General features: G+C 38.3%; 1 protein-coding gene across 1 annotated transcript in view; it reads right to left on the bottom strand.

The window, feature by feature from the left end:
- LOC149414233 (uncharacterized) overlaps positions 1–17053 on the bottom strand; it is a 28225-nt gene that overhangs the window by 1576 nt on the left and 9596 nt on the right. The window contains exon 2 of the mRNA XM_089643995.1: positions 173–11599. Coding sequence (XP_089500121.1) covers positions 2519–11551 — 9033 coding nt within the window. The 5' untranslated portion in view covers positions 11552–11599 and the 3' untranslated portion in view covers positions 173–2518. The remainder of the gene's footprint in view (positions 1–172; positions 11600–17053) is intronic.

Here is a 17053-nt window from a genome sequence, read left to right on the forward strand (position 1 = left end):
CGCTATTCTTTCCTTATATGCACAGAAAAAAGCATTATAGAGCCACAGCAACACGTGGCGGGGTACAGTTAGTAAAATAAGAAGCTAATAAAATATATTTAACCCTTTTAGAAAATATTCTGCATTTAAGAAAATGAACTAGGTTCACAAGTTTAAAGAAAGATAAGTTTACCTGTTAAAGTGAGTTGAGCAGGAGGTTCCTGGAGCATGTTTTCAGTGTTCAGTCAGCAGGCGCTGCATCTGCCTTGTCTCTTGCTTGGATTGCGTATTGCATAGACTGGCCAGGGTAGCCATAGCTTCACTATTCTACTAAATACTAACTTGTCACTGCTACAGACTGATGTACACTTAAGTGCATGTTTCATGGGGACATTCTGTTACAAGTGTTTTAACCAAGACCGCACTTGATTAGATTGTCATTATTACAGTGAATTCCTGGAGCATGTGTTCAGTGTTCAGTCAGCAGGCGCTGCATCTGCCTTGTCTCTTGCTTGGATTGCGTATTGCATAGACTGGCCAGGGTAGCCATAGCTTCACTATTCTACTAAATACTAACTTGTCACTGCTACAGACTGATGTACACTTAAGTGCATGTTTCATGGGGACATTCTGTTACAAGTGTTTTAACCAAGACCGCACTTGATTAGATTGTCATTATTACAGTGAATTCCTGGAGCATGTGTTCAGTGTTCAGTCAGCAGGCGCTGCATCTGCCTTGTCTCTTGCTTGGATTGCGTATTGCATAGACTGGCCAGGGTAGCCATAGCTTCACTATTCTACTAAATACTAACTTGTCACTGCTACAGACTGATGTACACTTAAGTGCATGTTTCATGGGGACATTCTGTTACAAGTGTTTTAACCAAGACCGCACTTGATTAGATTGTCATTATTACAGTGAATTCCTGGAGCATGTGTTCAGTGTTCAGTCAGCAGGCGCTGCATCTGCCTTGTCTCTTGCTTGGATTGCGTATTGCATAGACTGGCCAGGGTAGCCATAGCTTCACTATTCTACTAAATACTAACTTGTCACTGCTACAGACTGATGTACACTTAAGTGCATGTTTCATGGGGACATTCTGTTACAAGTGTTTTAACCAAGACCGCACTTGATTAGATTGTCATTATTACAGTGAATTCCTGGAGCATGTGTTCAGTGTTCAGTCAGCAGGCGCTGCATCTGCCTTGTCTCTTGCTTGGATTGCGTATTGCATAGACTGGCCAGGGTAGCCATAGCTTCACTATTCTACTAAATACTAACTTGTCACTGCTACAGACTGATGTACACTTAAGTGCATGTTTCATGGGGACATTCTGTTACAAGTGTTTTAACCAAGACCGCACTTGATTAGATTGTCATTATTACAGTGAATTCCTGGAGCATGTGTTCAGTGTTCAGTCAGCAGGCGCTGCATCTGCCTTGTCTCTTGCTTGGATTGCGTATTGCATAGACTGGCCAGGGTAGCCATAGCTTCACTATTCTACTAAATACTAACTTGTCACTGCTACAGACTGATGTACACTTAAGTGCATGTTTCATGGGGACATTCTGTTACAAGTGTTTTAACCAAGACCGCACTTGATTAGATTGTCATTATTACAGTGAATTCCTGGAGCATGTGTTCAGTGTTCAGTCAGCAGGCGCTGCATCTGCCTTGTCTCTTGCTTGGATTGCGTATTGCATAGACTGGCCAGGGTAGCCATAGCTTCACTATTCTACTAAATACTAACTTGTCACTGCTACAGACTGATGTACACTTTAGTGCATGTTTCATGGGGACATTCTGTTACAAGTGTTTTAACCAAGACCGCACTTGATTAGATTGTCATTATTACAGTGAATTCCTGGAGCAAGTGTTCAGTGTTCAGTCAGCAGGCGCTGCATCTGCCTTGTCTCTTGCTTGGATTGCGTATTGCATAGACTGGCCAGGGTAGCCATAGCTTCACTATTCTACTAAATACTAACTTGTCACTGCTACAGACTGATGTACACTTAAGTGCATGTTTCATGGGGACATTCTGTTACAAGTGTTTTAACCAAGACCGCACTTGATTAGATTGTCATTATTACAGTGAATTCCTGGAGCATGTGTTCAGTGTTCAGTCAGCAGGCGCTGCATCTGCCTTGTCTCTTGCTTGGATTGCGTATTGCATAGACTGTCAGGTGTTTTAACCAAGAACCACTTTTTTAGTAATTTGAAGTAAGAAGACCGCACTTCATTAGCTTGTCATTATTTATTAACAAGGTAATAATATTTAGACAATTAGAGAAAAACTCACTTTTTTAAGTACCCATTCACAAGTTTTATCAATTCACCTGGATATATTTCAAATTTTAAAAAATGCTTTGATGTTGATTGACGTAGTTGGTTCTACAATTTATAACGGTTTTACAAAGCTCTGTTTCAAGTATTCACATATTTTTAAAAGTTATTAATGTGCATGTTATTTTTATATAGGGCTGGTGACACTGCCTTTAAAGACACCTATGGTGGTATAGTCTTATAGGAGAGGAGACTCATTCTGTCGGGGTGGCTTCCTGAGGGCTGCGAAGATGTTCAACTATTTCTCTGTGTCGTCTTTCTTCCGCCCAGGAGAGAGCCGTCTTTCCATCCTTGTCCTGACAGGAGACATCGGCATTGTGCTGTAGAAGGACCTTCACAACATTCACGTGTCCTTTGAGAGCTGCTAATGACAGGGCTGTTCTGCCATCATTACGCTTAGAGTTGACATCAATACCGCGCTGCAGCAGGAGTACCACTATCTCCGCATGACCATTATCAGCCGCCACTAGAAATGCAGTGTCACCATTTACACTCCTGGAGTTTAAATCAGCTTTATTCGACAATAAGAGTTTAATGATCTCTAGATATCCATGGTGTGCAGCGTGCATTAACGCAGTCCAGCCTTCATTACACCTTGTGTGGATATCTGCTCCATTCTCCAACAGTTTGCGAGCTATGTCATGGTGACTATTACAAGCCGCTATGAGAAGAGCAGAACAACCATTTTTATTCTGAGTGTCCAAATCAGCTCCATTTAACAGCAGGAGTTCAATGATCTCTAGATATCCATGGTGTGCAGCGTGCATTAACGCAGTCCAGCCGTCATTACACCTTGTGTGGATATCTGCTCCGTTCTCCAACAGTTTGCGAGCTATGTCATGGTAACCATTACAAGCCGCAAGGAGAAGAGCAGAACAACCATTTTTATTCTGAGTGTCCAAATCAGCTCCATTTAACAGCAGGAGTTCAATGATCTCTAGATATCCATGGTGTGCAGCGAGCATTAACGCAGTCCAGCCTTCATTACACCTTGTGTGGATATCTGCTCCGTTCTCCAACAGTTTGCGAGCTATGTCATGGTAACCATTACAAGCCGCAAAGAGAAGAGCAGAACAACCATTTTTATTCTGAGTGTCCAAATCAGCTCCATTTAACAGCAGGAGTTCAATGATCTCTAGATATCCATGGTGTGCAGCGTGCATTAACGCAGTCCAGCCGTCATTACACCTTGTGTGGATATCTGCTCCATTCTCCAACAGTTTGCGAGCTATGTCATGGTGACTATTACAAGCCGCTATGAGAAGAGCAGAGGAACCATATATATTCTGAGTGTCCAAATCAGCTCCATTTAACAGCAGGAGTTCAATGATCTCTAGATATCCATGGTGTGCAGCGAGCATTAACGCAGTCCAGCCGTCATTACACCTTGTGTGGATATCTGCTCCATTCTCCAACAGTTTGCGAGCTATGTCATGGTGACTATTACAAGCCGCTATGAGAAGAGCAGAGGAACCATATTTATTCTGAGTCTCCAAATCAGCTCCATTTAACAGTAGGAGTTCAATGATCTCTAGATATCCACCACGTACAGCTTGCATTAACGTAGTCCAGCCGTTATTATTACTTAAGCGGATGTCTGCTCCTTTCTCCAATAATTTGCGAGCTATGTCATAGTGACCATGTTGAGCCGCAAGGAGAAGAGCAGAGGAACCATCTTGATTCTGAGTGTCCAAATCAGCTCCATTTAACAGTAGGAGTTCAATGATCTCTAGATATCCATGACGTGCAGCCACCATTAACGCAGTCCGGCCGTCATTATTCCTTGTGTGGATGTCTGCTCCTTTCGCCAACAATTTGCGAACATTGGTATGGTTACCATGAGCAACTGCCTTGAGAAGGGCAGAGTTACCAAGAACATCTCGGGAGTTCAAATCAGCGCCTTCTAACAGTAAGAGATCCACGACATCTGTATGTCCGCAACTTGCAGCTAGCATTAATGTAGTCTGACTGTTGTGTGCTGTGTCATAGTGACCATTATCAAGAGCGATAAGACGAGGAGAGTCATCATCGACATGGTGGCTGTGAAGAATATCAACCACCTTTTGGTGTTCCCTTTCTGCCGCCCAGGAGATAGCCGTCTTTCCATCCTTGTCCTGACAGGAGACATCGGCATTGTGCTGTAGAAGGACCTCCACAACATTCACGTGTCCTTTGAGAGCTGCTAATGACAGGGCTGTTCTGCCATCATCACGCTGAGAGTTGACATCAATACCGCGCTGCAGCAGGAGTACCACTATCTCCGCATTACCATTATCAGCCGCCACTAGAAATGCAGTGTCACCATTTACACTCCTGGATTTTAAATCAGCTTTATTCGACAGTAAGAGTTCAATGATCTCTAGATATCCATGATGTGCAGCTACCATTAACGCAGTCCAGCCGATATTACTCCTTGTGTGGATATCTGCTCCGTTCTCCAACAGTTTGCGAGCTATGTCATGGTGACCATTACAAGCCGCAAGGAGAAGAGCAGAGTAACCATCTTGCTTCTGAGTGTCCAAATCAGCTCCATTTAACAGTAGGAGTTCAATGATCTCTAGATATCCACCACGTACAGCTTGCATTAACGTGGTCCAGCCGTTATTATTACTTAAGCGGATGTCTGCTCCTTTCTCCAATAATTTGCGAGCTATGTCATAGTGACCATGTTGAGCCGCAAGGAGAAGAGCAGAGGAACCATCTTGATTCTGAGTGTCCAAATCAGCTCCATTTAACAGTAGGAGTTCAATGATCTCTAGATATCCATGACGTGCAGCCACCATTAACGCAGTCCGGCCGTCATTATTCCTTGTGTGGATGTCTGCTCCTTTCGCCAACAATTTGCGAACATTGGCATGGTTACCATGAGCAACTGCCTTGAGAAGGGCAGAGTTACCAAGAACATCTCGGGAGTTCAAATCAGCGCCTTCTAACAGTAAGAGATCCACGACATCTGTATGTCCGTAACTTGCAGCTAGCATTAATGTAGTCTGACTGTTGTGTGCTGTGTCATAGTGACCATTATCAAGAGCGATAAGACGAGGAGAGTCATCATCGACATGGTGGCTGTGAAGAATATCAACCACCTTTTGGTGTTCCCTTTCTGCCGCCCAGGAGATAGCCGTCTTTCCATCCTTGTCCTGACAGGAGACATCGGCATTGTGCTGTAGAAGGACCTCCACAACATTCACGTGTCCTTTGAGAGCTGCTAATGACAGGGCTGTTCTGCCATCATCACGCTGAGAGTTGACATCAATACCGCGCTGCAGCAGGAGTACCACTATCTCCGCATTACCATTATCAGCCGCCACTAGAAATGCAGTGTCACCATTTACACTCCTGGATTTTAAATCAGCTTTATTCGACAGTAAGAGTTCAATGATCTCTAGATATCCATGATGTGCAGCTACCATTAACGCAGTCCAGCCGTAACTACTCCTTGTGTGGATATCTGCTCCGTTCTCCAACAGTTTGCGAACTATGTCATGGTGACCACCATTAGCCGCAAGGAGAAGAGCAGAGTAACCATCTTGCTTCTGAGTGTGCAAATCAGCTCCATTTAACAGTAGGAGTTCAATGACCTCTAGATATCCATAACGTGCAGCGTTCATTAACGCAGTCCAGCCGTCATTACTACTTGTATGGATATCTGCTCCGTTCTCCAACAGTTTGCGAACTATGTCATGGTAACCACCATTAGCCGCAAGGAGAAGAGCAGAGTCACCATCTTGCTTCTGAGTGTGCAAATTAGCTCCATTTAACAGTAGGAGTTCAATGATCTCTAGATATCCATGACGTGAAGCGTGCATTAACGCAGTCCAGCCGTAACTACTCCTTGTATGGATATCTGCTCCGTTCTCCAACAGTTTGCGAGCTATGTCATGGTGACCACCATTAGCCGCAAGGAGAAGAGCAGAGTAACCATCTTTCTTCTGAGTGTGCAAATCAGCTCCATTCAACAGTAGGAGTTCAATGATCTCTAGATATCCACCACGTACAGCTTCCATTAACGCAGTCCAGCCGTCATTACTCCTTGTGTGGATATCTGCTCCGTTCTCCAACAGTTTTCGAGCTATGTCGTGGTGACCACCATTAGCCGCAAGGAGAAGAGCAGAGTAACCATCTTTCTTCTGAGTGTCCAAATCAGCTCCATTTAACAATAGGAGTTTAATGATCTCTAGATATCCACCACGTACAGCTTGCATTAACGCAGTCCAGCCGTCATTATTACTTATGCGGATGTCTGCTCCTTTCTCCAATAATTTGCGCACATTGTTAAGGTGACCATTTTCAACTGCCCTGAGAAGGGCAGAGTTACCATGTACATCTCGGGAGTTCAAATCAGCGCCTTTTAACAGTAAGAGATCCACGACATCTGTATGTCCGCAACTTGCAGCTAGCATTAATGGAGTCTGGCCATTAATATTACTTATGTGGATGTCTGCTCCATTCTCAAATAGCACCGATACTATATCATAGTGCCCTCGGGATGCAGCTAATTGCAGGGCAGTTGAACCGTCCTTAGATTTTATAGAAGAAAACGTTTTATAGATTTCAGTGTATTGAAATACGGTTGCTTCTTCATAGAGATGATTTATATTGTCAATTGTTTTGATGCTATTATAGGTTTCTTTCAATTGATTTAGTAAATATTTTACAATACTAGTATGTCCGTTTTCTGCTACACAATGCAAGGGATTCCGTTCATGTTTATCACATGATATCGAAACTCCTTGCTTAGCAAATATTTTAAATAACGTATGATCTTTTTTACTTGCTGCAAGATTAATGGCAGTATTGCCCCGATCATCCAACGCGATCAATAAGTGAGCTCGCTCAGTGTCATATTCCATGCCATCTAAAACGTTTATAACACTTGTGTAGTCATCCTTTCTCACTGCTGCCGTAAATGGAGCAATTTGTTTTCTGATCAGTTCAATTCTCATTAAGGCTTTGCTTAAACTATCTGACAGCTGTGTATATAAAGGCTTATTTAAGCAATATTTACTTAAAAAGATGCGGCCTCCGTCACTCCTAACATCTATAAAAGTAGCAAGCATAAGTTTAAGTAGTGACTCGTACGAGCAGGCCTTAACATTTTCCATAAGTAGCTTTACTATATCGTCATTCCCATTCTCCAATGCTATGTTCAGTGCTGTCCTCCCGGCCTTGTCTCTTGCTGCTATAAATTGTATGTAGGCTTCCTCAGATATCCTACTGCTCGGGCCACTCAGGAGAACTGCAAATATTTGTATATTTTGTTCTTCAGCTGCTACATGAAATGGAGTTTTGACACGATCATGAAAGAATAGCTGACGATGTTTAGACCAGTGTTGATACAATATTGGATTGTTTTCCAGTATTTCGCTCGGTGGTGGTGACTTTTCAAGTTGTGACTCTATAAACTTTCTGATTAAATAATACTCTGGTTTGAGCAATAAAACACACAACTCACTTTTAACGAGTTTTCTGAATTCATCGCTTTCTCTTCCCTGATTCTTTTTAAGCCATTGGACAAAGAAATCAGCGCAAAAGTACTCTTCAAAAGTGCGGTGAATGAAAGAAAAGGTTCCATCAATATTAGCCCGAATCAGCCCTACTCTACTTATGCCTTCCTTTTCTTTGTCGGATATTGTTTCTGTGAAATATTTTGCCGCGAACTTTGGGTCAAGAGACTCGAAAGCCAGGACCCAATGATTCATTGTGTAAAAATCATTTAAATAGTTCTCATTTACCATTTTCTTAAGATTAGTCTTCTGCTCAAAGTATATTAATTTCTTGACTTTGACAAACCGATAATACAAGTCATGCAGATTGGTGATTTTACACAAGTTCTGTGCTGGTTCAGGAGACACCACAGACTGTATGGCCTGCTGGAGGAACACTTCGGCCAGCATACGGATCTGCAGCGGGATGCCCGCGAAGCTAGGTACGTCTTGGCGCAGCACTCCCTCCACCTCCTTTCGCAACTCTCTGGCAAACTGGCGCAGCCCCTCCTTCTCCGACTCTCCGTGCTCTGGGAGTTCCAAGGCCAGATGAGGAAGCCATGAGTTAACCATATAATCATCCTGTTCGTTTTGTGTAATTTTTACCAATACTGCGGAAAATTCTGACAATTCATTTTCGAGCTCTTCTTTCGTGTGTACGCGTGTAGTGACTACTATTTTACACTTTGTAGTATTTTGTAAATACTTCAGAAACTCTATAATTTCTTTTTTTTCTTCAATTATTTCGTCAAATGCATCCATCAAAATACAAACCTGCCTCGAACTATTCAATTCGAGGCAATGCTCTAAAACACGGTTCAACATTGTAAAAGACTGCTCGTTTTTGTCAGGTAAACCCGAAGCACAAATCAATAATTTGGTAACCGATTGCAGGTCAAGTTTCAAAGATAGTTTGTTGAAAGCGGAAGTCAAGTTGTTGTGATCGATTCTCAGTACCCAAGAGCCTTTTATGAGCTCTGACATGCACGTCAGGCTGGTGGATTTCCCCATACCGGGATCATCAGCAATAATGGTCAACTTCCTGCTTGTATTACTGAAAGCACCTTCCTCGATGGGGTCCCTGCAGTCTCTGGTGATGAAGGGTCGCAGGCCATCCAGATAGCCGTGGGAGTGTTTCCAGACCAAACACGGGCTGCCTCTAATTTCAAGCTTTTCAAAATAATGTTTGTTGAACAATTCCTCATCTTTTTTACTTTCCATATTCAATTCATGGGAACGATTTTGAATTTTAAAGTGATCTTTTAAGACAAATAGTTCTTCAGCTTTCTTAGATAATCTAAAGGAGCTAATAAGATTTAATTTATCTTCCATATCATTAAATATAAATATGTCCTTATTTCCGCTATAGCGTACAAATTCATCCATTGATTTAATGATGAAACGTGTGTGGAATTTCCTGGGCATGTAGAGGCTGCTATCGTAAACTTCCTTCAGGATGAGGCCTTCTTTGCATAAATGGAGCCAGTAAATGACTCTAGTTGACTCCTCCAGACACTTTTTCTCAAACATGGCCCGACTCTTTGTGGCAGAGGTGAAGATCCTCCCCAGCGCAGGCTCCCCCTCCTCCCCCCAGTAGTCCTGGCTGAGCTGCTCTGGATCGCTGATCACCAGCAGTGGTCCATCAGCCCCGCTCCTCTCCAGCAGTGCGGTAAGTTTCGCTTTGTCCGCTAGCTTGTTTACTTTTGAATAGAGGGCATCTATTTCACAAAGCTGCGGTAGCTTGTTTGGGATTTCGATTTTATACTGGTGGTCTGTCAAGAGCTGGTTCAAAATGGGTGAAATCAAATGATTGATTTTCTTTTGAACCAGTTTATCGTTGGATTTACAGTCATCTCCCAGTAATGTCAACAGGCTCAGTGTTTCTCCCCCTAATACTATTGCATCTCTTGTAAAAATTTCTTCTCTAGAATTAGGAACCAGGTCACTCAATTCAAATTTTTTAAATGACTTAGTTACAACGGTCAAGTTGAAATCCTTCAATAGTTGATAATTATTATTTTGCGGTAGAATGATGACAAGCTTCTTACGACTGCATTCAACTAAATTTGTTAAAAGTTTTTTGAATAGATCGTTCGGGAGTGAATTATCAGTTGGAGAAGTGAACTCAAGAACGAGTAGGTTATTAATAGTAATACTCTTCTTGTTTAAGGCTTTAATATCTATTTTCTTAGCAATATCAGTCAGATTATCCCAACTAAGTGATGTGTGACAGTTGTCATCTTTCAAATATATTTCATTCAAATATGTGATTTTGGTCTTAAGCAAGATATTGTTTATTCTGGCAGCTTCAAATTTAGTATTACTAGTTTCAATTTGTAAAACACGTTGTTTAAAATTTTGTAAAAATGTATTCAACTCCAAGGTGTCTTCGCAGTCCAGGATATTGGGCAATGTACGGAGGTAGGCCTGGCCAGTTAAATACAAGGGGGCCGATTTTACACTACTGTTCTGTTTCTCCACAGCCTCCATTATCTCTGCGGGAAAAAATCGAAACAATTGTTTAGTTTGTTTAATCATTTCCATCAATACCTCCTTTGAATCACAAGTAATAGTTTTTCTTCTTGAATTAATCTCAACAACTGGGAAATCTAATTCGTCAAGATTTAGGGAAGACTGAATTTTTTTAATTTCCGACAATTCAATCATATGGCTTAGAAAAAAACTCATATTTTTAACAAATTTCAACTCCTCAGTAGAAAATACTCCCAGATGACAAGTGTTTCCAAACCAAATATTGTATCTGTAATTTTTGGAAGATGGATCAGTTCCGTCCTTCGTTTCTTTTTGTTTCATCAACTCTTGGTAAGTTTTTCTCTCGGCAAATCCTTGTGGCCAATTCTCTACTACAAATCTCGTCCTCCCGTCACCGATGGCTTTGATTAAGGGATCTAAAGCATGGGCGTCCACATTGTAAAACAACGTGGCCTTCTTCGAGTCACTGGAGAGATCAAAATCTTTCATTGGGATGTGTTGTATATCTCCCACATGAAAACCAGTGCTGTTTACCATATTAGGATCGGATAAGATGTTGGTAATATCTAATTCCTCTGTGAACATGGAAGGGTTGTAGCGGTCGTCAAAATCTCTTAGTATCTTTAATAACATGTCTTCAACCCCCGGACTCTCCAAGGCCAGCGTGTGCGCATGGAGGCCTTCTTCGTTTCTATTGATTTTACGGAAGCCTTTACCTTCCCTCTTCAGGTATTTAACGGTCAAGGTGGTAACCCCTGCCAGCCAGGCTCCCAGCGAGTGTCCACTAAAGGACAAAACGAGGTTGCAGGATTTTTTCAGAATTTCTTCCTTAACGTCATCAGCAAACGTGATTGCGGAACACATATGATTCGTGTAGCGGTTACAATATATGCCTTTTCCATCGACCCAGACAGCCCCCAACTCACTGGGTACTGTCCCTCGATGGGATATGACGATTTGCTTCAGCGACGGGCTCCAAAACGCACATCCGAAGTATCCATTGAAGAGTTTACCCGTCAAAGAGCCGTTTTCTGCCGTGGTGAGCAGGCACCAATCTCCAGTCAGTTCTAGCTTCTTCTTGCAATCGGTGTAGGCCAGCTGCGCACACTTCGACAACAATTTTTCATTGGGGTAGGGCTCCATCGCCATTTTATCTCTGTCGTTTACAATGGGACTTTCTTTGAGGATTACTCTGAGTATTTCTCGCCAGTTGGAAGGACTGTAAACCAAGTTTTGGTGTTCCAGCATGTTGAGGAGTCGGAAGATGTAATATGATGGATGTGCCGGAGATGGATTCTGCAAGATGGTAAACAATAGTCAGAGTTGGTTTTGTATTTACTAATGGACAGACAGACAGACAGTGAGCTAAATATGTAATTCCTCATACCTACCATCCTACTAACGATTTATCGATACAAAAGCACATGAACAGCAATTTACTGAGCAAACATGTTATTGTGTAGATCTTAAGTAAAAAAAATTTTTATTTTTTTTTATTGTTGCTACATTATTTTACAATTCAGTAATGTTGGCCTCACTGGGTTGTTTACCCGTGCTGAGGCCCCCATTTTATAATATAATAATTTATACATTTAAAAATAAAACAACATTAAAATAAAGATAAATTTAAACTAAAAATAAAGATTACAAATTAAAATATAATTATCACACTAAAAGAAAAATATTAAAAGAGAATGGAAATCGGCATTTATAATGATTTATGTGTTTGTGTGTGTTGCGTGTTTTATATATTTTTTTGTGTTGCGTGTATATGTTTTATTCTTTTATGTTATAGAATTTTGGTAATATTGTCTTTTTTGTTCTTTAATCCATTTTTTTATTTTGTGTTTGAATTTATTTTTATGTTCCTCAATTTTTGTTTCAAGTGGAAGACTGTTGAATGCTTTAATAGCGTGGTATTTATGGTGTCTTTGTCCAAAGGTAGTGTTTACCGTCGGAGTTTTTATGTTTTCTTTGTACGCTTGTCTGACCGGTCTATTAGTGATATTTTGTGTTTGTTGGGGTTTGTTTTTTTGGTCGAAAATGTAGTTTAGTAGTGTTTTAACATATAATTGGCGTATATCAAGTACGTCACAGCTTTTAAATATTTGGTCTGTGTCGGTTAGTTTATGTTTTTTTAGTATTACCTTTAATATCGTTTTCTGTGCGATTTCTATTTGAGTGATAGCTGCGTTTGTTGCTCCTCCCCAAGCAATTATTCCATATTCTATTATTGATTGGCAGAGTGCAAAATATATTGTTTTCAATTGTTTTATTTTATATATGTTTCTTATGTTTAGGAAAATGTGTATTGTTCTGAGGAGTCTATTTGTGATTGTCTTTGATACCCATATTTTCTAATTTTTTAAAAAGTGTTTTGTGGCATATTGAATCAAAGGCTTTAGCCAAATCTAAATATATCGCTATGCATTTAAACCCTTGATCTAAGTTGCTATGTATATAATCTATTGTACTTGCTAAAGCTTCTTTTGTGCTTCTTTTTTCTCTAAATCCATAGTGTTTGTCCGAGATTAATTTGTTTTCTTCCAGGTATTTTATTATTTGGTTTTTTAATAGTCTTTCGAAAATCTTTGATAGAGAGTTTAACAAAGTGATAGGTCTATAGTTAGTTATTTCCGTTTTATCTCCGGATTTATACAAAGGGATTACCAGTCCTTTTTTAAGAGTATTAGGAAAGCAGGCATGTGTTATGCTAAGGTTGATTAGGTGTGTTATAGTTTTTAATATTTCATTTTTTATTATTTTAATGCAATTCGTTGTTATCTCATCTAATCCAGGAGCAATCCGGTTTTTTAATGTATTTATTATTTCGTTAATTTCCATTTCCGAACTTGTTTTTAATATAAATCTGTGTTGTGTTGGTTGGGTATCGATGTTTGATCTGTTTGTTTGTGTTAGTTTGTTTGTGCTGTGTTTTTTACGATTCGCTAAAACTTTCCCTATAGTTGCAAAAAAGTTATTTGCGTGGTTTGCCATCATTTCTATATTTGTTTTGGCATCTATTTTTTTCGAGTTAATATTTAGATGTTCGATAGTATTTTTTTGTTTGTATTTTTGTGTGTATGTAACTTCCTTTAATATTCTCCATATTTCCTTTGGGTAATTGTTTGCTTTTTTAAGTTTTTCTTTGTAGTACATCTCCTTAGCTACTCTAATAATTTTTAAAATTAATAATTATTAAAATAAAGTTGTTATTAATTTACTTTAGCTGTGTTTTCTGACAATCTGACAACACAACTAGTAAATCTGACAACACAACTAGTAAATCTGACAACACAACTAGTAAATCTCACAACATAACTAGTAAATCTGACAACACAACTAGTAAATCTGACAACACAACTAGTAAATCTCACAACACAACTAGTAAATCTGACAACACTACTAGTAAATCTGACAACACAACTAATAAATCTCACAACACAACTAGTAAATCTGACAACATAACGTTTTTTTACTCTAATAAAATATCCGCTTCCAAAATAAGTTTGTTTTCCTAAAAAAAAGTTAAGTTTGTCTACATTTTGAGTAGCATTTTATTATTTAATTGATTGTGCCTATTTTAAATCTAACCTAACCTAACCTAACCTAACCTGCTAAGGGACATAGTCAATATCCACATTAGTTTAGTTTTGGTCTATACCTACATTTGATTGCAAGCGTTGCAGTTTGTTTGGGTAGCGTTAGGACGTTAATTGGGTGTGGTCAGTTAGGTGAACATTTACTCGATTTGGCTTCACTTAATGTTCAACCATCACTTTGTCAGTTGTAAATAATTATAATACATGCAAATTATATTTATTTTGTTATTATATACACCCTCCGGAAGAAATTCTCTAAATGATAGTGAAAACCCTATCAAAATCCGTTGCGTAGTTTAGAAGAACTAAGCGCACAAACAGACAGACGCGGATAGCGCAGATAGATTTAGAGATGACCATAATAAGTAGGTACTCTCTAAAATCAGAGATGTTTTTTTTCCTTTAAAAATATGCAGTAATTATTCAAAAAATAATTTCTGATGCGTGTCGTCTGTCTGTAACTACGGTTTAATGAACTCTAGAACTAGGATTTGCTTTGAATTTAAGTCTCATAATTTTCAAAATTGCAAGTGTTTTTTGGAGAATTCACACAAGCGGTGAAGTACATACATAATATTTTTAACAGATAATAATTATAATTGCCATTTTAAAGATTGGAACTGATTTGTCGAGAATCCAGACTATCCCCATTGACGTGGAGTATTTAAATACCTAATTTTAGGTACCATAAAATATAAAATAGGAAACAAAAACTTTAAAAATATCGTAGAACACGGGCCAAGAGTTCTCAAACCTTTTCTGAAAAGGACTCCCGCTTTGTATTTTTCGTTGAACAAAGATCGTAAAAGTATCGAGCTATCTTTCACAAATTTTGTTAGATATGTTTGATAACGAACACTGCCCCCTTTAATACAATTCAACAAGAATGAATGTACTAATCCGATTTCTAAAGATGTTGACGCATGCTATTTTGTAAGATATGTTTGATAACGAACACTGCCCCCTTTAACACAATTCAACAAGAATGAATACAGTAATCCGATTTCTAAAGATGTTGACGCATGCTGTTTTGTAAGATATGTTTGATAACGAACACTGCCCCCTTTAACACAATTCAACAAGAATGAATACAGTAATCCGATTTCTAAAGATGTTGACGCATGCTGTTTTGTAAGATATGTTTGATAACCAACACTGCCACCTTTAACACAATTCAACAAGAATGAATGCCGATTAATAATCCGATTTCTCACAAATAAATATAAATGTTCAATGAAGAACATATTATTATCATGGAGAATTTTTTGAAACATTATTTAGACCTTTCTTATTTTATTTTAGAATGTGTTTCCTGTTTAAGGTTTGACGCATGTGGCAATTATTCTTTCAATATTACGTTTTTTCTGATTATTTTAATTTTATCAATGAGTGACAAATATTATTTTGTATCCACAGGAGGAACCAATACACGTACAAACAATGAGGAGAACTTGTTTTTGTTATAATGTATTTAATTAATCATTTAGTATAGCCGCTTTATAGCTAATATATATATAAATATATTTTAACCATCTCCCATATGTACATAATAATTCCGTGGAACAGAATTTTTTAAAATAAAATAGAACCCAGGAAAAGGAAAGGATTATGCGTTAGCCGTAATTGTTATTATTACTGAGATAGGTTATTATAGCCTTCTTGTAAGCATATTCCGTGCAGTTGAACACATCTACAAGAAACGGCGTGATCAACAATAATTTTATCTACCTACAGACTTGACGTTTCATCCTTGCTCATACGAATTTAAAGAAATAAACGCAAATAAATATATTTAAGCAGTAAAAAGTGCAGAATATATTGATTTCGCGATCGTGCGTTGTTTGGGTGTTTTTAAACTTTAAAAAAGTGACTCTGTGCTCTATTTAATTGTTTGTGAAAAAAGGACAACAAGACACAACAATTATAGTGAATTAAATAATTAATAAATAGTAAAACATAACGAAATTTAAAGTTTATCCTAAATATCTAGAACCTCAATAAAAAGGGTGTTTTTCAATTTATGGATTCTGCGAAGGAGGCAATTGATGATTTATTGAATTGTGTTCAAGATAAAGTGAATAAATTTAATAAAGAACAAATCAACTTAATTACAACAAAAACAAGTGCTATATTTAACTGGATGGGACATCTAACTCTTCAGTTATCTGAAGCAAAGGGAAAAATAGTCGAACCAACATTTGGATACGGCAAAGTAGCTGAAAACCAAAATAAAACATTGGAAAGTGATTACAAATTAATAGTTTCATCGAACAATGCTGACGAATCTTCAGAAAATATACAAAATAAAATCAGGAAGAAAATTAACTTAAGTAAGATTGGTGCAAAAGTGATTGGTGTTAATGCGATATCTAAAAATAGAATACTTATAAAATGTTCGACAAAGTACGATGCGGAAAAAATGAGTAAAGCTATTGGAGACGAGTTCAAAGACATCAGCGCTACAGAAATTAAAAAGAAAAGACCAACTATAATACTTAAGGGCATTGCTAATGACTATAATAAGGATGATATAATACAAGATATAATCGAACAGAATGAAGATATCAAGGATGTGATGATAGATAAACCAGAAATTGAGATGACGTTAAAAAAGATCTTGAAAAACAAACATAATAACACATCTAATTACATAATAGAAGTTAGTACTGAAATAAGAAGAGGGCTAGTATATACCGGTAAAATCTATGTAGGATACCAGAGAATACAAGTAGAGGATGCCCATCCTCTAGTGCAATGCTATCACTGCCTGGGCTTTGGACATACTTCTGTCAGGTGTCTTCATAAAGAAAAGGACAAACCATTGTGTACACACTGAGCTGGTGATCATTCCTACAAAGATTGTGCTAACAAAGATAAAGAACCTAAATGTAAAAACTTTGATAAAAAAAAATAAAAAAATTAACTGGAATATTGACATCAGGCATTCTGCAAACGATAAAACGAAATGTTTTGTGTATAAAAAAATGAGCTTTTTAGCAAAATAAAAAATAGAATATTTACTAGAAAAACATTAAAACTGTCCCAAAGTAGATATAGTGTTATTACATAAATAAAGTTATAAAAATAATAAAATTTCACAAAATAACTAACAAAATTAACATTATTATGTTACATTATTTGTTGAATA

Source organism: Hesperophylax consimilis, chromosome 20 (genome assembly GCF_061612785.1).
Source record: "Hesperophylax consimilis isolate HC1 chromosome 20, BYU_Hcon_1.0, whole genome shotgun sequence".
NCBI classification, from domain to species: Eukaryota; Metazoa; Arthropoda; class Insecta; order Trichoptera; family Limnephilidae; genus Hesperophylax; species Hesperophylax consimilis.